Raw genomic sequence first — 23,135 nt, forward strand, 5'->3', positions numbered from 1 at the left:
GAAAGAGCTCGTGAGGCACCCTAAGCGGGTAAGATCAGAAACCATTGTGTGCCCCACACCAGAGTGTTTGGACTCTTTCCTGGAAGCAATAAGGAGTTACCAATGGGTTATTTTAATTTTAATTTTTAAGCACTAAACAGTGATTTTTCCTTATTACTAATGTAATGGCTTATTGTAGAAGAAAATAATAAAGAAGAGTACTTTCGTTAACCTCTTGAGAGTGGTGTTCTTTATTGTAGAGCGATGTTTTAACACAAAGTCTCATCAGATTGTACCCACTCTTTCAGAATCTTCTTTTCTGTTACGACTGTGTAGATACCTGTGTAAGTCAATGCAGATCTGTGCATGTTGTCTGGTTGGTGGCTACCTGGTGGTGAGTGGCTGTGTGGACGTGTCATCATTTCTTTAACAGTGTTCCATTCTTGGGACTCTCAGGTATGAAGAACCCTGCAATGTACATTCTCCTAACTAAATCTTAGCACGATTATTTCCTTAGACTCAATTTTGAGACGTGGAAAGATATACGTATTTTAAGGAATTTCATGTACATTGCCGAATTACTCCCCGGTACAGTTGTGTGAATTAACTGTCCTACCAGCTGATTTTGAAGCTACTTAACTTCATTCTAGAGCCTAAGCAGGAGATGGCAGTTAATTTCCGACAGATTAGAACATTGTTCCAAGAAGGTGACAGAGATGGTGAAATTGTGAGAAACAGCGATGCCGAACGTGGGCAATGGCCTTCTTGGAGGAGGGGACTGGGGTGTCTTCCAATATCTGAGAGACCGCCATGTGGAAGAAGGGCTGGCCCTGTTCTGCGAAGTCCCCAAGGACACGACTAGGATCAATTTGTATCATTCCCAGAAGCAGAGCCTGCCTTTACAGGAAGAAGTTTTTCTATCAATTTAATGCTAAAATAGCCACGTGACCCATCTTGGAAAGATGTCTCTATTTGTCCTTTTGTGGGGAAAAAGCTCTAGCTGTACAATGGAACATTTATATTTTCTTTTGACAACCACTGTGTCCTTTGGGCTAGTTAATGCTTGTAGTTTTTAGATATAAATCAAGCTGACATGAGCTGACAGGAGGCTGAGTTTACGTGCAAATGTTAGGTCTGATACATAAGTGTGCGAATGCCTTTTACATACAGTCAGCACTTGATGTTGGCAGATGCTGCACTGGCAAATTCACCCACTTGCTGAAATTTATTTGCAACCTCCACATCCATGCTCACGGTGTTTTCTCATCGTTTGAGGATACACACAGAACTGCAAAAAAGTCTGAGTCTTCAACGGGCTCAAATGTAGCTGAAGTGGAACAAGGAACGCTGCGTCGTCTTCTTTCAGCTCTCCTGGTATAAACAAGTATCCTTTCTACAGTCTGTTTAGTACCACCTGTTTTGCATTCTTTGGCTGTTTAAAATGGCCTTCATAGAAGTGGTGTCTAGAATTCCCAGGTGCAAGAAGGCTGTGTGATGTGCCTTATGGAGAAAAACGCATGTGTTAGGTAAGCTTCACTCAGATATGAGTTAGAGTGCTGTTAGTGCCAAGAATATGCATTAAGTAAAGTGTCTTTAAACAGAAACACATGCAAAACGAGGTTATCTATTGATCAGTTGTTGAAATGCCATCACCAGAGACTTGTAGGACCCTAATCCTGTGTGTTCCCTCGAAACAGTAGTTTAGGATTTGCTTATTCAGTCTCTGGAGTGACTTTAAATAGAACCTAATTACTGTGACTAGCAAGAATTAACTATATGTTTTTAAACGACTGATGAATTGCCCATGGAACCCAACTTGCAAATGCCTAGTGACCTGCCTTGGTCCCAAAGCCCTGACTGTTCCGATGACGCCTGACCGTCGCAGTGGGGGCCTCCCAGACCATTGCTTCCACCAGCCAGACCCTTGATGCCCACAGCCAAACCCAAGCATGTTAGGGTTCCATTGGCTGCAGAGACAGGGCGGGTCATTTAAATATTGTTTATCCTCTAATAGTCGGAGCCTGCATCTGTCTTATATTTTGTCCCCCTTCACACAGAGCACAGTGTTGAGTGGCATGCAGACCATTCTGAATGGCGAGGAGCCAGGCAAAAGAAAGGAACCTTAACTGAGCCTTAAAAATAACTGTTGTAACTTATTGAGCGTTATAGGGGACTGGCAACTGGATGCAGGGCTTTGGTAAAAGCGATTCTGTCTGTCTCCCACCTACCAGACCTCCCTGCAGACCAGTAACTAAAGGGTTAATGCCCGGCACAGTGAAGGATGGTGAGGGGGTCCTGCTCTCACCTTCTGCAGCCCCCTTCTGATGGGTGAGTCCCTGTGGACTTGACCTCAGTTACTCCCCACCACTGCTCTCTGCATGGCTCTTACCATCCACACTCTTTGACGGGGAGAGTGAACGTTAGAGAAGGTGCGGGCCATGTTTAAACACACACAACCAGCAAGTGGGAGGAGTGGGGTTCCACATAATAAGTTGTGAGCAGCTAGTCTTTGTCAGTGAACTGGCAGCCAAATTTGATGCACTGCTTTGTTTGGGGTTTACCCAATGACCTGAGTCAGTTGGTATTATTTAAAATCGGACCCGAATTGAGCAGCACGAGCCCTGCCCGAGTGGGGCTTGGAGGCTGTGGTTTCTCCTGGCCTCACCCAGACTGCTGCATTCCTCCTCCCTCCTGCTTGGCTTTGCTGACCTTGATCTGACCTTGTTCTCCACTGTGTCAGCTCCTTACCTTCAGTATGGTCCTGTCATCTATATAATTGCATCTGATCCCCGTGGTTTTATTACTGTTCTGCAGCCGAATGAATTTACTCAAGATCATATGGCTAAATGAACTGAGATTCAATTTAGTTCTCCAGCCCCTTTCTCCACACAGCCTCCTGGGCTTTTTACAGCCTGTGAACTGCTGCCCCCACACAGCAAGGCCTGGTTCTGACTGTCCTCAGGCACTGATTTGCGGGATTGCTCCGATGAAAGCAAGAATGCAGTGGTGCAGGAAGGGCGGGTTTGGGCAGGGGGAGGTGACAATATGTCTAGGAAACTCTTCCTAAGTACTAACAGAGTCCAAGTGAGCCCTCCCCATTCTGACATTTCTGCTTGGGGGCCATAATTTTAACAGGTGTCTCACAGCACGGGGGAACGCTTCTTCACAAGGCAGGCACATTCATTCCCCGAGTGGCCTTCCCCTCCTGCCCTGCTTCCTAAGGTCAATATGCTTGTTGCGGGGGGACTCCTTTTTTGGGGAGTGGTCGTTCTCCAGTGAAAGAGTTCCAGATGACATTTCCACATCAAGGAGCACGGGATTTGCATCACTGCAAATGAACCCATGGCGCGGAGCGCAAGCAGCCGGAAGATGCCTGCTTCATCCAAACAGGACTCAGCAGGGCCCAAGTGGCACACAGAACCTCCGGCCAGCCAACCAGCCCTGGCCTTCGGGATGTCCTGGAATTTGCCCAAGGAAAGTCCCCCATCTGGCCTCCTCATTCCCCGCCCCGCCCCCACAGGGTAGCCAGCACAGTCCCTCCGAAAGGCTGCTGTCCACACGGCTCTCTCTCTCAAAAGCCTTTGGTGGCTTCTCCTTTCCTTGAGAAGAGAGTCAAAGTGACCTCTCCTGCATTCTGAGTTCTTTGCTGTTTGAACCCTTATCCAACCCTCCTTGGACTTTTATTTCACTGCTTTCCTTCCAGAACATACTTCTCTGAGCAAACAGGGATACTTGGCCTTCATGGAGGAGTCCACATGCAAGTCTTTTTTTCTCTATTCTCCCCTGAATATATGGATCCTCTCACTCCTTCGAGACCCTGTCCAAGTTTCTCTCTTTTGAAGTTTGAGACTTATGGGCCTCATTTTCCCCGGTTGGAAGAGGGATTTTGATGAGGATTAAGTGCACATAAGCAGCCCTCCACGAAACAGCTGTGGAGGAGGAAGAGATGATGACGCTTCTTCTCAAGATCCACGAATACCGGGATATATCTTGACTGACGCTTCAGACTCACACAGAACATCAGTTCCCAATTTCCAGTGGTTGGAATGGATACAGAGCCCATAGATTCCGTGTATGATTTATTTTGTCTTTTGTTATGTTCCAAGACCCACTTATTCATGGACTCAAACACGTTTGGGACAAAGAGTAGTTTCAGCTTCGTTCTGCCACTCATATATCACCCCCACCCTCGTCATGCTATCCCTGCCATTCATCGTCCTCAGCTTCTTTTCCTTTCTTGGGAGATGGAAATAGTGCCCACCTCAAGGGGTGATTGGAGGACTGAATGAGATCATGTCTGTCAGTCCCTAGTTAGGACAGAAAGCATGTGCCAGACACAGTGGGCACCCAGCAAACGCCTCACCTTCCCTTTCTTCTGGTGCCTTTTATAATCAATTAGAGCCACTGTGGATCGGAATCTTGTCCGAGCCACCTCGGACTCCCGGACTGTTTTGGTCTGAGACACAAACACTGTCTGAGGTACTCATGTTTTATGGGTCCATCACATAGCTTCTTTCAAATTTTCATTTTACAAACTTTTGAAGAAAATCTGAAAATAAGATCCGAAAGAAAAATCTGCCTTTCTGTGGGCATGTTGGCAGTTTGTCTGTCCAAACTAAACAGTCTCTGTTATGGTCTTAGCCAGCTTTATTCTCAAAGAATCTAAAACTTGTCCTGGAATGAACTTGCTGGCCAGTTTCTTTTAGGATACGTTATGCAAATATTTTTTTCAAGAGGAAACACAAAATATCACTGGCTCTTTCCTGCAGACATTGCATCAGCAACTTGTAGGCCTTTTGATTGGGAGGGAAAGCAATGTTTTGCTCATTTCCTTATCCAAGTGCAAAGTATAACTAGCAACAATGTCTACAGATGGAAGCCCACATGGAAATCATCTCTTGGACACAGATTATGTAGCTATTTGGAACTAATCTCAATATTTTTATTAGATTTCATTGTCTAAACTAATATTCCTGAAATCAAAGCAGCCCTCTGGACTATATATACCTGGATGTGCTCCGAGGAAAATATGCTTGCAAATGGATACTAATCAGTTTTCTGGGGTGATCAAGGGACGAATGTGTTTCAGGAAGTGAAGACGGCCAAATGAGTGGAAACTGGTCCAGTGGCTGGGCAGGCAGAAGCCAGAAAGGACTGCATATCCAGGGAAGGAGGAAGGAGTGGGCCGATGGTGGAGAGGAGCAATGCTGAGAGTGACTGTTCCTGTCCATGCACCTGAGCATGGGGATAGGGTCAGTTGTGGGCAATCCCAATTCCGGCCGCTCCTCCACCACCTTCCTGGGCATTGGTGCCCACGATGACAAACTCATGCCCACCCCTTTTGAAAAATGCTTTGCACCTTGCTCAAGCCCTTGTGCAACCCGAAGTAGGAGCTGCATGCAGCCTTTGACACATTTTTACTTTTTCATTCATTTCATTCAGAGGCCCTGGTGCTGGCATGTGACCTTTCAGGGCACACTTTTGTCATTCATCAGGTTTTGATGGAAGCATGCAGCTGTCCCAGGATTCAATTTGTGCTTTATCCGGGGCCCAGGGGCAGGGTGAAAAGACCGTGGGCTTCGGGGTCATACAGACCCAGGTTGGAATCCTGGTATTCCACTGCTGACTCGGGGCAAACCAGCGAACCTCTGCAAATCTCATCTCACTTGACAAGCTTCCCCCTCTGTACAGTGGAGGTGGCCATTTTATAAGGTTTGGTGAGAATTAAGAGAGGTAATATTTGACACACAGCAGAAAACTGAACAGATGGCTATTAAAATAAATAGAGGAGTGAAGTTTTAAACAGAAAGCACGGTTGCTCAATGTACTGTCATGGGTCTGACGTCACCAAGGTGAAATCTACTGTACCAATGAAACTTTTATTTACTATTTCCCAAAATTTATTTATTTAAAGATTTTATTTATTTTTAGAGAGAAGGAAAGGGAGGGAGAAAGAGGGGAAGAGAAACATCAATGTGTGGTTGCCTCTTGGGAGCCCCTCACCCAGGACCTGGCCTGCCACCCAGGCATGTGCCCTGACTGGGAATCGAACCGGTGATGCTTTGGTTCACAGGCCTGCGCTCAATCCACTGAGCTACCCCAGCCAGGTTAATATTTTCCAAAATTTAAATTGCGAGTGTACAAGATATGGTAGACTCATCAATGGTTCGAATACGTCTAGGTCTCCCACATTCTGAAAATGTATTATTGCACTTTAGCTAACTCCTCAAGTTACCTTCCTCATGCTTCCCTCCAGGTTCCACATTTGTTGAAGGACTGAGCCATCTAGCCCTTCCTTTCACAGCTTAATTTCTGTTTCCACAAGTCTCCTGAAAGTTCCTCTAGCACAGTGATTTTCCACCAGTGTGACGGAGAATTTTTAAAATCTGCAGTACCTGACTGTTTAGTTAGGGGCACTAGCTTCTTTTCCCTTATCAACTTTTCTCTTCTCAGATAAAAAAAAAAAAATGACAGCAGTCAACAAAATAACAGCTGTCTGGTGTGAATGAATAAAAATTACCGTAGTTTTCAGACTATAAGACACACCGGACCATAAGACGCACCTAGGTTTTAGAGGAGGAAAATAGGAAAAAAAAAAACCCTTGCTCCACCGCTGCCCTTCTCCGCCCCCCACCTCCCCATGAGCCAGGTAAGCTACATTCGGACTATAAGATGCACCCCCATTTTCCTCCCAAATTTGGGGGGAAAGTGCATCTTATAGTCTGAATAATACGGTATACCTATTTTTTGTCAGATCGGCAAAAATATATTTTTTGGTGTACCACAGAATTTTAGTGATTAGTTTATGTGCGCCACGAGGGGAAAAAGATTGGGAATTGCTGCTCTGGGGTCTAGAGGGTCATCAATGTGCTCACACTGTGCACGCGGCACATGGCCCTGTCACCTCTGTGGATTTTCACCGCGTCAGCCATCACTACCTCTAAAACAGCAGTTCTTGACCTTGGCTGTGTGTTAGAATCACCTTGGGGCTTTCAAATTTTATTTTAGCCTGGCTCCCACCCCCAGGGAATCTGGTGTAATGGTCTTGGGTACAGCCTGGGCTCTGGGATTTCTCAAAGCTCTCTTGTCGCTGTGTAAGGTACAGCTAAGGATGAGGACTGCTGCTAAGACTCCTCTCCTGGATTCAAATAACACTGCAAATCTCTGTTTCTCCCACTTGCCAAACACTGCTGAATCTCTTTTTGGGGTCTCACTCAAATCCTGTGTAGAATGTGGTTTTGTGTAGTAAAGGACGTAACTGTTATAATTAAGGTAACTTATAGTTGGAGTTGTTGCTATGGTATTGTTAAAGGAATTCTGCAAATCTTGGTTAATCAGAAAGCTTACTGAATGCAGGTTCAAGGTACGGCTGGATGGGAATGGGAAAAGGGAGAAGGAAGGGAGGAAGGGAGGGAGGTGGGGTGGAAAGGAAGGAAGGAACGAACCAACGAAGGAACAAAGGATCTTATGCTTTATGATACAAACAACTTAATTAACCCTGTATATCTAATGCTTTCTCTTCTATTGTATTTCAACAGAAGTATCAGGAATATTAATCTTAGCAATGGTTGATTGAGCACCATATTATATCCTCACATGGATCTATAAATGCATGTATTAGAACTTTGATGAGATGGATTAGCTTCATTTTACAGCATGAAAATGGAGATGGGGAGGGTTAGTTGTCCAAGGTCACAAGCCTAGAAAAGGACAAAGCTGTGGTTTTAACTCAGGACAGATCCTCTCTGGATTAGAATATTAAGTAATTGATGCCAAATGTGGGAGAATTCCTCCAGAAGTCTTCCTTGAGGGAGATACTCAAATACTCAACACCAGTGTTGTGTCTCCCTTCAGTTCCCCTTCTCCAGGCCAGGATCCTACAAACTCTCTTCCTGCGCTTTGCTGTTAATACTTCTCATCTTCTAGTTACTCAGGCCGCCTCTGCTGCAGCCTGACAATGGCCCTACTGGCGGGTGGTATTTAGAGTAAGATAACAGCAGGAGTCTTAGGCACTGACCAGTTACCAAGGGCATTTGGAGGTAATGGCTGGGTCAGTTACAAAACAGAAAGTTTGTGATGGTGGTTGGATTTCTATGTTCAGGAGAAAGTGTTGGAAATAAAGGACTAGGTTTTCATTGAACAGGAGTGGCCAGAGTTGGAGATGTGGCTTTCTCTGCAGGCCTCAGAAGGATGCTGAGGGTGACAGGAAAGAGGAAAGAGTACAGCGTAAGGAAAGATAAGGAAAATGAATAACTTTAGGAGAACGTGGAAAAGGATTTAATAAAACCTTTCCTTCCTTCTTTCCTTCCTTCTTTTCCTTCCTCCCTTCCGTTATCTGCTACCTTTCTCTCAAAGCCACCCAGCTGTCACTTGAACTTGCATCCAGTAAGCTTTCTGATTAATTAAAAACTTCAGATTTCTTTGAACAACACCGTAGCAACAATTCTAACTACAAATTGCCTTAATTGTAAGATTTGCCTTCTTTACTACACAAAACAACATTCTAAACGGGACCTGAGTGAGAGTTTAATACAGCATTGGCTAGCCAATGAGAGATCAAAACAATGCTGGAAAGAATGAAGGCACATGAGAGGAAACGGTTGTTCAAAGCAGGACCCAGGTCAGGGCCAAGGATAAGGACTTCATTTCCTGTCCTCCAGCCCTTCACCCTGAGCACACCAGAAGATACACGGATTACTTTAAGTCTGAAAAGGCTCTGGATCTGGCTGCCAGAAGGTGAAATTTCACACTCAATCACAGTAACTAGATGGGGCCTTGTTCACATATTTTGTTCCTCTTCCATCTAATGGCTTTGATTTTTTTCTCTCAGTTTCCACTGCTTCATCTTGCACATTTCTTTGGGATTGCCTGGAGCTCCGTGTAGGAGGGGCACGCTGACATGCATGGGATTTGCACTGTGGACCAGGCACTGTGCATGGCACTCTGGCTATCGGGGGCACATTCACTGCAGGCACATTCTGTTTGTATTTACAAAGCATAAATACAGAGAGGGTTTTGACTCGAGGGCTGTGGTGGAGGAGAGGGCAAGAAGAAAAGGAAGAGAGAGGAGGAGACTTTGGAGAAGAGGATGGTTTGCATGAAGGAGTAAGGAAGACAAAGCAGAGGGAGAGAGAGAGGAGGACATGTGAGGAGAGGGTCTTGTGGAAAGTGAGGCAGAAGAGGGGTTGGAGAATGAAAACTGCATGGTACAAAAAATGGGGTGAAAAGAGGGAAGTGACTGAATAAAGTGGGGTGGATGGGAAGAAGACTAAGGACGAAGATTGGAAAAGGAGGAAAAGGTAGGAGAGAGGCTGATTCTCCTACCTTTGGGATATGGGGAGTTGTAGACATTTAGTTGTGATTCACCCCAGCCCCCCCCCTCCATTCACATGTTGAAGCTCTCACCCACTGAGTGACTATATTTGGAGACAAGGCCTTTAAGGGGGTAATTAAGGTTAAATGAGGTCATGAGGGTGGGGCCCTGATTCAATAGGACTGGTGTCCCTATAAGAAGAGAAAGAAGCACCAGATCTCTCTCTCTCTCTGCCCCCACCCCCATGTCAAGATATAGCTAGAAGGTGGCCATCTGCAAGCCAAGAAAAGGGTTTTTACCAGGAACCATTCCTATAGACACCTTAATCTTGGACTTTCACCATCTGACCAGTGAAAAAAAACAATTTCCATTGCTTCAGCCCTCCAGTGTGCGGGATTATTCTGTTATCACAGCCTGAGCGAACTAATGCCAGGGGTATAAGAATTAAAGTGACCAAGAGTGCAGGAGATCACTGTCCCGCCACCTGCCATCTCGGGGTGGGGGGACCGTAACATGCATTTTAAGTTCCTTCCTCTGATCTAACGGATGTGGGGACACTGGCTCTCTAGGCAAGGGGATGACATATCCATGTTCACGTGTGTCATCATCAGTGGGTGGTCAGGCTTTGGGTCTCACTTGTAAAGTAGGGATACACACAGCGCCAACTTTATAGGGGTGTTGGGGGATTAAATGATGGTTTGCCCACACATACACCTTCTGGGTAGGGAGGGTGCTCTGCTAGCTATCGTTGTTAATACTGTGTGCGTGTGTGTTCCCTGTTTATTTAGGACAGTTTTTTTTTGAAGGGCAAGGTCTCTTGAGACGTCCCACACAGCAAAAAATCTTAAACTGTTTTTGTGTCTCTAGGTCATACTGGGTTGAACCATATGAAATCGCCATTCCCACAGGTGAAAAACAGCGAGTGTTTTAAAAAATAGGAACATTTCACATAAAATCCAGATACATGGATTTTCTTTTAAAATCTGAACATCTGGTCCTGTCGGGCCACATTGGAGCGAGTGGTGAGTGCCCACTTGAGGTGGAGCACGCCACCCCAGGCCACAGGGTCTCAGCCACACGCCCATTCACTCAAGCACGGGTCCAGCTTGGTCCGACAGACAGAGCATTACAGCCTTGGACTTAGTATACCACCTAGAGCTGTGGTGATGTGTTGCTGGTGATGTACCCTGAGGGACAAGTATACTTTCTTTTACAGACAAAAACATTAAAGCCACAGTGTAGGTTTGGGTTAGCAAATGGCAGGCACAAATCACCTCAAAGCAAACATCTGAAGCCCTTGGAGAATTAAAATAAACCAGGGAGAGCCACTCTGGATTCTGCTTGTCACTTTGCACTCTCACCTAGGCTGAAATTTTTTCCCTTGATGGGTTCACGTTCACATGCAAGTCCCTTCACTGAGTATCTATGTGTGTTCTTCTCTCTTGCTTGTACTTTTCTTTTTAATCACCTACTCCATGTCAATTTGTCCAGTGAGAAGATATCCCCTAAAACAAAGATGTCTATGGAAATAGCTGGCCAGCCAAAAATATCAGGCTCTTAACAACAACTGGTATTTTGGGGACTGGGGAGCATAAAGTTATTTTGTTTTGCAAATGAACAAATCGAGGCTCAGAGAGGTTACTAAGCTTGTCCAGAGTCACACAGCTAGGTGGGAGAGCTGAGATTCAAACCCCACTCCTTTTCTAGTTACAGTGGGTGGCAACAACACTGTTGAGGCCCACGTAAGGTAGAATACTTCCCCAGTGTAGATCCAATCCTGAGCAAGTGGACACTGTGCAGATGCATCTCTGTCATGGGAGTGGGATTTTGTTGTAAGTGGTCATGGCTGAGGAGGGATTCTGTGCCCTGGGCTGCAGCAGGCAGGGAGGGCTGACCCACAGGAGAGGGAACAGTGACACGCCTGCAAGAGACAGCCCCTTACACAGCCGCCACTTGGTGAGCCCACACTTTCAGAATGCGATGTTTTGTTTTTCCCTTTCCAAAACAACTGGCATTTGCATTTCACCTTCTAGCTTGCATACTTTCTCTTACACAGTATCTCATTTAATACTACCAATTGGTTCAGCGGATTAGGTACATATTATTCCCATTTCAATGATGGACAGACAGAGGCTCAGAGCGTTCAAAGAACTTCCCCACAGTCACACAACCAGGAAGGCTTAGGGCTGAAACTGGCATACAAAGAAATTGTAATTCCAGCTTCTTCATTCTTTTAGTTAACTACGAAGAAAATCGGCACCATAAATAACATGGGTGAAAGTAGGATTTGTTAAAACTAAGTATTTGGTTTTTTTTTAAATCTGCATATTGCTCTTTTTATGAGATGAGCTTCCTAGCAAAGCTGATGCAAAGTTAGCACTAAGGAAAATAAAGTATTTAAGTCAGAGAGACTACCAGTTGCCCTGCATGGTGGGTGTCAGATGCTCCCTGGAGGGGCAGAGACAGTAGCTTGGGACCTCCTTTAGTCACTGTTCGTTGGACTCTGCCTTCTTTCCTACCAACCGGGGGCTGGGCTCCGCTTCTCTCTCAGCACAGGGTTTCCCTCCCTGTCCCAGGAAGCTGATATGGAGTGTGCAGCAGGGAGAAGTCATCTGGAACCCGGTTCCCAAGTCTGGACGTCCCTTTCAAGAGGGTTGTGGTTGTTCTTGCTGAACCACATGGTGTCCAGGGGAAATTCCTCCCTGTAGGTGCAGGGACACCCTGGAGAGCTTTGGGAAGGCAGTTGGTGACACTCTTCAAATATTTAAAAGGCCAGGAAAAAAGAGGTGGACTTCTCCGTGCTACTTTCGAAAGCAGAGAAAGGACCAATGGAGAGACATTAAAAATGGCCAGATTCTGGTATAATAAAGAACATTCTGGCAGCCAGTGGTGTTTTAATGGAAGGAGCTGTCTTAACAAATGTGAGCTTTTTGGTACTGGCGGCACTGAGGCTGAACGTGAGATCTGCAGCGTAGATAAATTCTAAATGCCTGCTCGAATAGCATTCCGTATCAGCCTCAGGGACAAACAGGGAGATGATCAACAATTTCTGTGACATTTTAAGGACCTAGCACATAAATTGCCTTCAAGAAATGAGAATTTTTGTTAAGTCTCCACACTATATTGGAAACATATAAAATTGCCATTTTTGTAGGTAATAAAATGGTTGAAGGTCAGCCGTTTTATATAGTTCAACATAACTCATACAAAGATGGAAGAATAGGCTTGATTCTTTAGACCTATGTTACCTAGAGAGAAGAGATGCCCATGAAACTGTGAGGGGTTCACTGTGCATGGGTGTTGTGCTGTTCTGGGCTGAATTGTGTCTCCCCCATAATTCGCAGTTTAACGACTTCAGAGTGTGACTGTATTTGAAGATAAGACCTTTTTTTAAAAAAAGATTTTTAAAATTTATTTTTAGAGAGAAGGGAAGGGAGGGAGAAAGAGAGGGGGAGAAACATCAATGTGTGGTTGCCTTTTATGTGTCCCCTACTGGGGAGCTGGCCTGCAACCCAGGCATGTGCCTTGATTGGGAATCGAACCTGTAACCCTTTGCTTCACAGGCCCATGCTCAATCCACTGAACTACACCAGCCAGGGTTGCAGATAGGACCTTTAAAGGGCTGATGAAGTTAAAGTGAGGCCCTGAGGGTTGGCCCTAATCCAGTTGGGCTGGTGTCCTTATAAGAAGAGGGAATTTTGACACACAGACAGAAACCAGAGGTGCATTGCACAGAAGAAAGACCGTGCAAAGCCACTGCAGGAAGGAAGCCATCTACATGTCAAGGGGAATGGCCTCCAAAAGAACCAAATCAACAGACACCTCGGTCTCGGACTGCTAGTCTGCAGAACTGTGAGAAAATTTATTTCTGTTGTTGAAGTCACCCAGTTCATGGTATTTGGTATACACGGGCCTATGAATACATGGAGGATGACTGTAGGGGTGAAGGTGGACAAGGAGGGCTGGGAAGAGAAAGATTTTTGAAGTTCCCTGAAGACCATGCCAAAGAATGTGATCTTAATTGGGAAGGAAAAGAGGGGATGCTGATGATTTGGAAAACTGGCATAAACACCTATGATAAGACAGGCTAGTGAGGCCAATAAATTCAAAGAATCCCTTAACTAAGATCCTATTAATATCAAATTAGATTTTAGAGTGGAATGGGATAATAATTACTTCATAAAAAGTCTTTTCTAAAAAAAAAATAATGGTTCAGAAAGAAACTGGAAAAAAGTCACAACCAATTTAAGAGAATTAGCTACTTCGGGGATGACAGCAAGGCCACCAACAAACATCTTAATGACAACTCTCAAATGCTGGTAGGGTATTGAGGGTGATACCTCTGGTAGGATGCGGTTTAAGACAACCGTGTAAGCTCTGCATTGCTGGTATTGGTAGAAAAGGCCCAGAAACCACAAGTATTTAATAGTACTCTATAATTTGTCTTTGATTAATTAGCCCTAACTCCCTCCCCGTGATTTGGAGGCAGAGACAAATGCGTGTTGGCGTTGGAGCTCTTATCTAGCTCATGGCCTTGGACAAGTCACTTCACCTTGTTAGCGTTATTGGGGACCACCTTTCACTGACGATTACTGAATACCAATTGGGTGTGGGACAGAATAGCTTTGTGTGTCTTTCACCTCCAGCTGATTCCAAGAGTGTTGCCTGGGGCTTTTTGCGTGTATTTGTTTCAAGGTTGTGCAGAACAGGAAGCAGATGCTTCTTGAAAACACATTTTCCTTTCTTTCCTGAGTATATGCTAGAAGATGGGGAATAGGAGACCTTTGAGGGGACATTTCCCCAGGCCTGGAGAGATGGGGGTCAGGATCACTGCATCTGTGAGAAGTGGGAACGCTCACTCTGTGTGGCTCAGAGGCGGGGTGTCTGGCCTGGACAGTGATTCTCAGATCCCAGACAGGGGTTGAAAGCAGACTCCACAGACATCAGGGACAGGCAATTTATAAGAATAACTGGTGAGAAGGAAAACCTTCCTTAGAGGTGTTGGGGGCAGGAGCCTGATAATTTCTAAAGCTGAAATTCCTGTAGGCATGGACTCTTGGAATCGGATTCAAGTTGAATGAAAGAAAATAAAGAAATGTGACATTTCTTGCAGACCTATGTTTTTTTAGATTGATTGACACCTGCTCTCATGGTAAGCATTGAAGAATTTACAGATGAATTAATTCCTACTCCTTGGGGGGCATGGCATCTACTTGGAGCTGGAAGAGGTCACATAACACCTGGTGGGTAACTATCATTCAGAGCATCGCAGGGTCCCGACGTGGTATGAACTGCAGTAAGACCTCAGTATAAGAGGCAGACAGCTGAATTTTACTAAAGGCAGACAGCCAGGGTGATGGCTAAGAGTGTCTCCTTAAGGGATATATTAAAATACACTCTCCCAATCATTGCATGCCAATACCACATTATGTAATTGCCGTAGCTATAACTTATGCATTTTTCTAGACCCTAATGTTCTTTTGGAAGTAGGCCCACTTGATAGGACGGAGAAGTACAGATCCTAGTGACAGAATAAGGAACTATAGAGTTAATGATTTCCATGAAAGTGCTGAGAAGTTGTTCTCCATGGAGTCTGAGGGCTGAGAAGGGCCCCAGACGTCAGCTAGCTCCTCTGGTCCCTTCCATTCCCCACCCCCTCCTATTTCACAGGGTCTGGTCCGATTTAATGGGGCCTCAGGGCTGTTATTTGAAAGAGCAAGAGGATGGTCATGGCCTTGGTGGAGCAGGTAGAGGAGACTGGGCTCCAGGTTCACCTCCATCCGTTAACCACTCTGTGAACAGCAGCCACTGTTATCTCCCACCTGGACAAATAGTGTGTCCTAACTGGGAGTTTAGTCTCTGCCCTGCCTGTGCACTGCTTAATCATCTTAAATCGTTGTTCAATGAACTGCTGGCAAGTTATTTTCTTGTTTACAAACTTTTAATGATTACTCCATTAAAAAATTCAAACTCTGTGGTTTGGCATTCAGGCTTTCTTATGACCTGATTCCAACCAAGTCTCCATGACCCCCTCCTCACCCACCAACTAAGTCTTTTGAGCTTATTTCCCTTTGCTCCCCATGCCTGCACTTTGTTCTGACAGGGCAACTTTCCTGCTACTCCCCACACTGGTATCTTTTGTGGTTTTCCTAATATTCTTCGCCCTGCTTGGAATGCCTCTACCACCAATCCTTATCCATCCTTCAAGGCCAAATTTCATGTTACTTCCTCTGAGGAGTCTTTACTGAGCAACAGATGGACCCGAGTTTGAGATCAAACTCTGCCACTTACTTTTAGAAAACTTCAGGTGGTTACTAAATTTTGCTAGGGCTCAGTTTTCTCATCTGTTAAATGGGCAAGTTAAAACCCATTTTATAGCCTTATAAAGTACACATGGGTTAGTCATATTGTAAGGTACTTAGCACAGTTCCTTGTACATGGTAAATGCCAAAGAGTGTTACACGTTTCTCTGATTTTCCCAGAGACCTGAGGTCTCTTTTTCTCTGAATCCCCATTCACTTTGAGCCTCTCTGATATCTTTCTTGGAAATCTAAGTTTGCGTTTTACATGCTGGAATACTTATTTTATTTTTCCCACTTGACTGAGCATTCCTTCCAGGTGGGATCCTGTTTTGTTCTAGCTGGTGTCCTTTGCAGGGTCCTCTGTCCAGCAGGCCCCCAAAACCACAGACGAAGGCTGACTTCTCGGGTGTGAAACAAAGATTTGCCCTGCTGTCACTTTTCCTTCTAAAAGTTGACAATATTTAAAAAATAACTTAATTGCCTTAGATATGAGAATCCCAGTTGTTAGGCTTCTATTTCATAGAAATGTGGGAAATCAGTTCATGAAGTGGCCGGTGGAGATTCACATTTTAATTAAGTCTTGGGGAATGTCATGCGTTTGAAGGCCATTTTCCAGTCCGCATTCCCCATTCCATGCTTTGTGTGATAGTCCTTGGGGAAAATGGTTTCATGTCCTGATGAGTGTGGAAAAGACCAGATTCTAACGACCCATTCATGGAAAGACAGAGGACATGTTAAGAAACAAAAACATGAAAATAGCTAACTTTCTAGCATGAGTGATGATCAGGAAGTTTTGATTGTGGGTGCCCCATCTGAAGTTACTGAGATAAATTTGAGCAAGTTACTGAACCTTTCTGGGCTACTCAACTTACAAAGTTTTAAAGTTATTAAAATTATAAAGTTTTAAAATTATAAAGATTTAAAATTATAAAGCTTTCTCAACTTATAAAGATTACAGCAGAATTCCAGTAATAATATCCCAAATAGGTTGTGAGTTTTAAATGCAGCTATTCATTTTTGACTATGATTTAGTTATTTTTTCATTTTTTTTACTTTATTCTTATTGTTGACACTATTACAGATGTCCCCATTTTACTCCTTTTGCCCCCCTCCACCCAGTCCCCCCACTATTCAAATAAAGCACTTAGAATAGTGCTTGACACAAAATAAGTGGTCGATAAAATGTTATAATTTAATGTTTTCATTAGTAGAAACAAATGTAAAGGGAGCATTCGAGAAAAATAAAATAAAAAACTAAAACGTGCGAGAAGTCCTGCAGTGAAGAAACCAGCATTTCCCATTAGTAAAAGCTCACATTCATTAAGCTCTCACATGCCAGACACTCTGATAGCAGGCCCTTTGCACAGATTCCTAACTCAATTCCCAGAATGCCCCTGTACAAATAGATACAATTATCAGCCTCATTTAACAGGTGAAGAAACTGATGCTTGAATGGGTCTGAGTTTGCAGGGCAGTTACTAGGTGGAGCTGCATTTGAAGTCAGATGTTTGTGTCCCCAGAACCTGAGTTCTGGTCCACCATGGTGCAGAGCTTCCCACATTTCGCTCTGGGTTAGCCTCTCATTGCTAATCCCTGAAACCCATAAGCCTCGAGATGCAATTTGGAGACGAGAGCCTCACTCCCCTCAGTCGACTCAGTTCATGGGAGTGGCCATGGTCTTCCCAGCTCTGTGCCTTTGCTCACTGGCCTCTGCCTGGACTCTCTTGCTCCTGTTGCTTCTTTCATGATATTTTAATCCTCCTCCAAGGTCTAGTTCAAATGCAACTCTACGAGATTTCTTTGACTTTATCAGGCTGACTTCCAAAGCCCCACTCAACGCTGTTCTCCACGCACTTCTACACTGACTCCTGTGCATATCCTCTCTGTCAAGGGCCAGTCTCAAAGAGCCTTGGCAAAGCTTCTGGCACGGAGTGGACACTCAGTTAAGGGTACCTCTTTCCTAGTCTCTCCAGGGTTTGAGTCCGGAGCCTGGGGCTTTTCGGGTCCTGGTTCACATACTTGGGATATGTGAGGGGAGCTGGCAACCTGGGCTAAGTCTGGCTTACATTCAAATCCTTTTCAGGTTCAAACAGCTCGGCTCCCACACTCCCTAGCAGTTCATTAGTTAACACGGACGGCCTCCCTCCATCCTCTCCTTCAGCCTCTCTGAGGTGAAAAGGCATGATTAGGTCACGCTGAGCCTCTCATCATCGTCCTTTTTGGGACAACCCTGACCTGTCCTTTCCAGGGCGCTGTCCAGGTCTCATTACAAAGCCCCTCAGTGGCTGCGCCTCAGATGAGTCAGCTGGCTTGGGCTTCATTAGCAGCTCTAATTGCCTTTTGTTTTCATGCTCATTGGGGCCTCCGCGGGGCCCAGAGGCGGGGCCTGGCGGGCCTGGCTTCCAGAGATGGAGCCCGCCTCGGTAGGAGCTGGTGGTGGAAAGTCCTCGCTCCGCTCCACTCCCCCCCACCCCCCCGCCCGTCAGGTCATGCCACACTGCGCTGTTCTCGGCCGCACCCATCCCTGGGGTGCACTCTGGCGCCACAAAACCGCTGGCCATCCCAGCTCTCCAGCTGCCTGCAATGAGGTCATGGGGTGGGGTCCTGGAGACCCCCTCCAAACAGGGTGGGGGCTTCTCCAACTGGCCCGGGAATGGCGGAGAGGGTGAGGAGGAAGGGATGAGAATACTCTCGAATGTCCAACCCACTGCTGCCTCTCTTGAGGCTGTATGGCCAGCGTGGGTAGAAGTAGAGAAAGGGAAAGGAGAGAACAGAGGAAGGAGAAGGAGGAGGAACTGGCGGGCACTGGCCCCTCATTTCTTCTATTAACAACTGGGGACGGGGAAAGGAACTAACAGTTTCTCTAGACCACCTTGCAATGAGCTGATTGAACTGCGTTCTCCGTTTTGTACAATAATGTCCTCCCTCTGATCTTAATCCCGTTGCCTTCACGGAGACCACAAAAGGCAGAGAAGCCACTATAATCCACCTTATGTAATCAGAATTTGACACAGAAGGGAGAAATAGCTCAGACATAGAGCAACAGCTGGTACAGCAAAGACAGGTAGAGCCCTTCTCAACCCAAGCATAGGGTCGCACCTCACATTCTTACCCAGGCCCCACGGAGTGTTTGCTGGTGCCTCCCGATCAGTGGGTTTTGCAGGCTGAAGTTGCTTAGATGTCCCAAGCCACTCAAAAGCCAGGTCAAATACACAGAGCTTTTTAACATCTGTGTGCGTGGAGGAATGAGCGAGGGGCTCTGCGAAATGCAGCCTGCTGGAAGAATTTGCAGACCTCCACAAATACCTAGGTTTTATTTTATTTATTTATTTTTTTGCACCTGGAAGTCTGCCTTGAAAAGATGGGAATGCTGATAACAGACTTTTTCAGGGAAATTGGAAGAACACATCACATACTTACATGCCCTTTCTCCTAAAACCGCAAGAAATGTCTCATATGGCCAATGCATAGAAAAACAAGGAATACTCCAACCTCTCTGCTTCCTACCTGTTTCCAAGGCACAATCAAGAAGGCAAAGCCACTCCATTCAGATAATAGCATTGTCAGTCAACTGGGACTGGAACGAACAAACTTAGAGTTGAACTCTTTTGCCCCCCAAGACATAATAACTGTAACCTCATCTCATGTGGCTACAAAGGGAAAAATCAAATGATTTATTTAACTTTGAAAAACACGTCCTGCAAAACAAGTTTATAAGAAGTCATAGTAACCGTATTTAAGAGAATTTTTGGAATGTTATTAAAAACTTCCATGGGAAAGATTTCCGAGCTAATAGAAAGATCATAGCTCCAGAAGTTGAGTTGCATATAGCAGAGTAAGAAAACATAGATACTGTGACCTCGGCAAAATTAGCCCATCACCACATCGGTGAAAGCCAAGTACATCAGATAGAGATTCTGAAGACTCACACGCATTTTCTAAAGGAAACGGCGTTTTTCATACAGTCAGAAGATACTTCAGAGAGCTTTGCGCGGCAAGCAGAATAGAAAGTAGGGGGAAGCACCACCGCTGAGTTTTCGAACCTCTGATATATCATTTGTTGAAATGCTTTGTACAAGCTCCTCATTTCTTTACAAGTAGCTGTTTTAAGTTCCCCTAGTAAATATTTTTGATGAAGGTCAAACAGGAGGGAAAGAGAAATACCACAGTGAAGTGGTAGCTTACCTTTTCTAGGCATTGCTGACATCACACTTCCCTCCAAAACATGAGGCTTTCTGGCTTCGGCTGTCCCATGAAGATAGAAACCATCAAAAAAATGTCAAGCAGAAATACGTGCTTATTATTCGAAGCTGCTTCAAAACAACACAAAAAGTCACTTGATGAAAAATGAAGCACTCGTCTGTGCACTAGAACACATTTGAAGCTTGGAGCTCATGCTGTTGCAGGAGGTTTTGCAACTGTCTTCCTCAGTTTAAACAACCTCCTGCTCCTCCCAGGCACTTGCCAACTCCTCTAATTTAAAGCAACTGCAATCCTTCCCATAATACTCACATTTCAAAGAGCTCAATATATACTCTCGTTAGGAATGAGTAGGAGTGGGTGACGTTCTTCTACAAAGCCCAGGCTGAGGCAAATCAGAAGCAAAGGTTTCAGGTATCAAAACACTTCTGTTTCCTTCCCTCTCTTATCCATGGGTCTTCTCACTGTGTTACTTCAAGTTGCTTTTGCCTTTTCAAGTGGTGCCTTGAGACCGAACAACATCACCTCACTGGAAGCAAAAAGTACACAGGACAGTTTGTGTCTCAAGTCAGGGAACAAGGATGCTAGTGAAATTGTGTTTAAACAGCGCTTTGCTAACACAATTATTTCCATGCAATTCTCCCCTATCTGTTTGAAATTTTAAAATTAGTGCCTGTGGTAGTTTTAGAAAAGGGGAAAATACCTAAAATGATGTTCTTTATTTGCATCGGTCTTATTTTAACCTTTCTCCTGTTTGCAAATCATCACCTCCAGGAAGGTTACTTGCTTTGCAGAGTCTGTCCATGTAGCTGAATAAGTCTTCTGACGTTTAGTCTGTAATGGATGTTACCAATTTTGCTATTTCCATCACCCTTCCCCTACTGCCGTTAATCTCTACCTCCCTCTCTCTCACACACATACACACACCTTTGTGAATTCAAAGTACAGCCAACTTAAAGTGTGGTCAACTGAAAATGGTGATTTAAACATTTCAAAAACATTTTCATATCTTTTTAAAAAATTTCTCAATTACAGTCTACATTTAATATTATTCTGCATCAGTTTCACATGTAGAGCATAGGGGCCAATCGCACACTCTCCAGTGTGGTCCCTCTAGACATTCCAAGCACGCACCTGGCACCATACATAGCCCTTGCAGTATTATTGTCTATATTCCCTGGGCAGTAATTTACATGCCTGCGACTGTTCTGTAACTACCAGTCTGTACTTCTTAACCCCTGCACCTTTTTCACCCAGTCCCCCAACCTCCCTCCCCTCTGTCCAACATTGGTCTGTCTTTGTTTCTATGAGTCTGTTTCTACTTTGTTTATTTTGTTCTTTAGGTTCCACATTAAGTGACATTATATGGTGCTTTTCTTTCTATACCTTAGAGCAGGTATTACTCAGTACCTGATAATAAGTGCTCAAACAATACAAACTGAATTGAATAAAATATTGCATAGGTTCAGACCAATCAACAGTTTTGGCAGGTATGTTCCTACGAGACAATGTTTATATGACAAAACTTGTGCTGAGAGCCGAGGTTGGAGAATGTGTGCCCTTGCTAGATTTAATGAATGGTTATAGTATAATGAAATCCCCTAAATGATTATAGACAACATTCATTAAATAAATAAAACCATTTGGTGGAGAAAAGAAATGTTGACACAGGCACAGTCTATTAAGTATGCTCACTGTATGAATTTATGCAAACAAGTTTCAGCACAAAAATCTCATTCATTAATGGAAAAGCTATATGTTATTTCCCACTGTGTGTTTTGAGTCACCCAAAGTAACTATTATTCTATGGCTAGAGGATAACACTTCTGACTGAAACAGTGCAAAGAGAGAAAGACTCTCAGACCTCAGGGAAAGGTCAGGTTTCAGTTCCCATGCTAAGAAAACAGGGGAAAAGGTGGAGCCTATTTTTGCTCTGACTTCTCCTGGGGCCATGGCTGGAGCCACAGGTGCATGCAATGTCCTAGACCTGGATCCGCCACACTCCAGTTATGTGGCTTTTGATGTGGTACGTACTTTTTTAAGCATTGGTTTCCTTACTAGTCAAAGATTAAATGCAAGTATATTAGAACAACCTATCTGCATACACACACACACACGTACAGGGTCCAGGACAAATAATGCCCCTTTTTATTACAGAAGAAGCATGCAATTCCATAACATAACAATATCACACTCAATATCACACGTCATATGGCATTTTAGGTGAAATGTTCAAATTAAAACTATAAATTATTACACCCATATTATTCCCTGACCAACCACACTCAAGCAGGCCTTCCTTCTGCCGGGCCCTGTATATACACTATACTGCATTTATTCAACAAATATTAATGAAGCACCTCATTGTGTATCTGGTACTTTTTAAGACCTATTTATGAGTCGCTTTGATGAATGCTGTGTTAACACCAAAACTGGCTGTGGACATGGGATTCTCTAACCCAAACCTCACTCATCCACCAGGGCCTAACAGGAGGTGAGTGGTAAGGAAACTGATCCCAGGAACTATAGAGGTGAAACGCCATGCTTTGCAAGGTGAAACTGACACCCGGGGTACCTTGGAAGGCCACATGTGCCAAGTAACTTTGCAGGTCTAGGAGAGGAGGATGGGGAGGAAACAATCGTGCGCATCAGTTACTGTGGATAGCATCTGGCAAGGACTTTCAAGGATGAGATGAGTTCAAGAAGGAATGTCTAAATTACAAACAGAAATAAAAGGGAATAGAGAGATAGTACATACATTTGATGGCTTGCAGAAGCTTACTGACTTTTGGCAGGACTTATGTTGCTAAAAAAACTATAAGCCCACACTAAAAATGTTTTTCAAGACTGAAAATATCTTCTTCCGCTAGAAGGAGGTGGACTGTTGGCTGCATGGAGGGCCCGCTCCTCAACACATTCCTCGGAGGTGGGCAAGGGGAGCCTCTCAGAAGGAGGAACTTGCGGACGTTGAGACGATGGATGAGGCAGTTTCCCAGCGAGCAGAGCCGGGCCTCATCCAGAACCTCCTCCTCCCACAAGGCAGTGTGCCTCTCCTGCATCGACCTGCCCACCTGCGGTGTCAGTGGCTGCTGTGTGTCTCCATTCTTTCCTTTCATTTTCTGAATGGGGATTTTTATTGTGGTCATCTTATCACTGTTCCACCATTTGTATTGTGTGTGTATGAATGAGGGGTGGGGGGAGAGGGAGGGGCAGAGAGAGAGAGAGAGAGAGAGAACGAATACCTTCCTTTGCTGCATAGATTACTTTCCTTCTCATTCATACGTCACTGGAACAAGAGATGGCATGTCCAAACTTACAACAAAAACTTCACATAACCCAGA

General features: G+C 44.7%; 1 protein-coding gene across 2 annotated transcripts in view; it reads right to left on the minus strand.

Annotated features, from left to right (window-relative positions):
* C1QTNF7 (C1q and TNF related 7) overlaps window positions 1–23,135 on the minus strand; it is a 232,775-nt gene that overhangs the window by 98,462 nt on the left and 111,178 nt on the right. For both annotated transcript variants that reach the window (XM_045182986.2, XM_024573824.3), the window contains 2 exons: window positions 20,107–20,323; window positions 19,780–19,839 (listed from right to left, as the gene is read on the minus strand). In XM_045182986.2, the coding sequence (XP_045038921.1) occupies window positions 19,780–19,801 (22 nt within the window). In that variant the 5' untranslated portion in view covers window positions 19,802–19,839; window positions 20,107–20,323. The remainder of the gene's footprint in view (window positions 1–19,779; window positions 19,840–20,106; window positions 20,324–23,135) is intronic.

Source organism: Desmodus rotundus, chromosome 4 (genome assembly GCF_022682495.2).
Source record: "Desmodus rotundus isolate HL8 chromosome 4, HLdesRot8A.1, whole genome shotgun sequence".
Classification (NCBI taxonomy): Eukaryota; Metazoa; Chordata; class Mammalia; order Chiroptera; family Phyllostomidae; genus Desmodus; species Desmodus rotundus.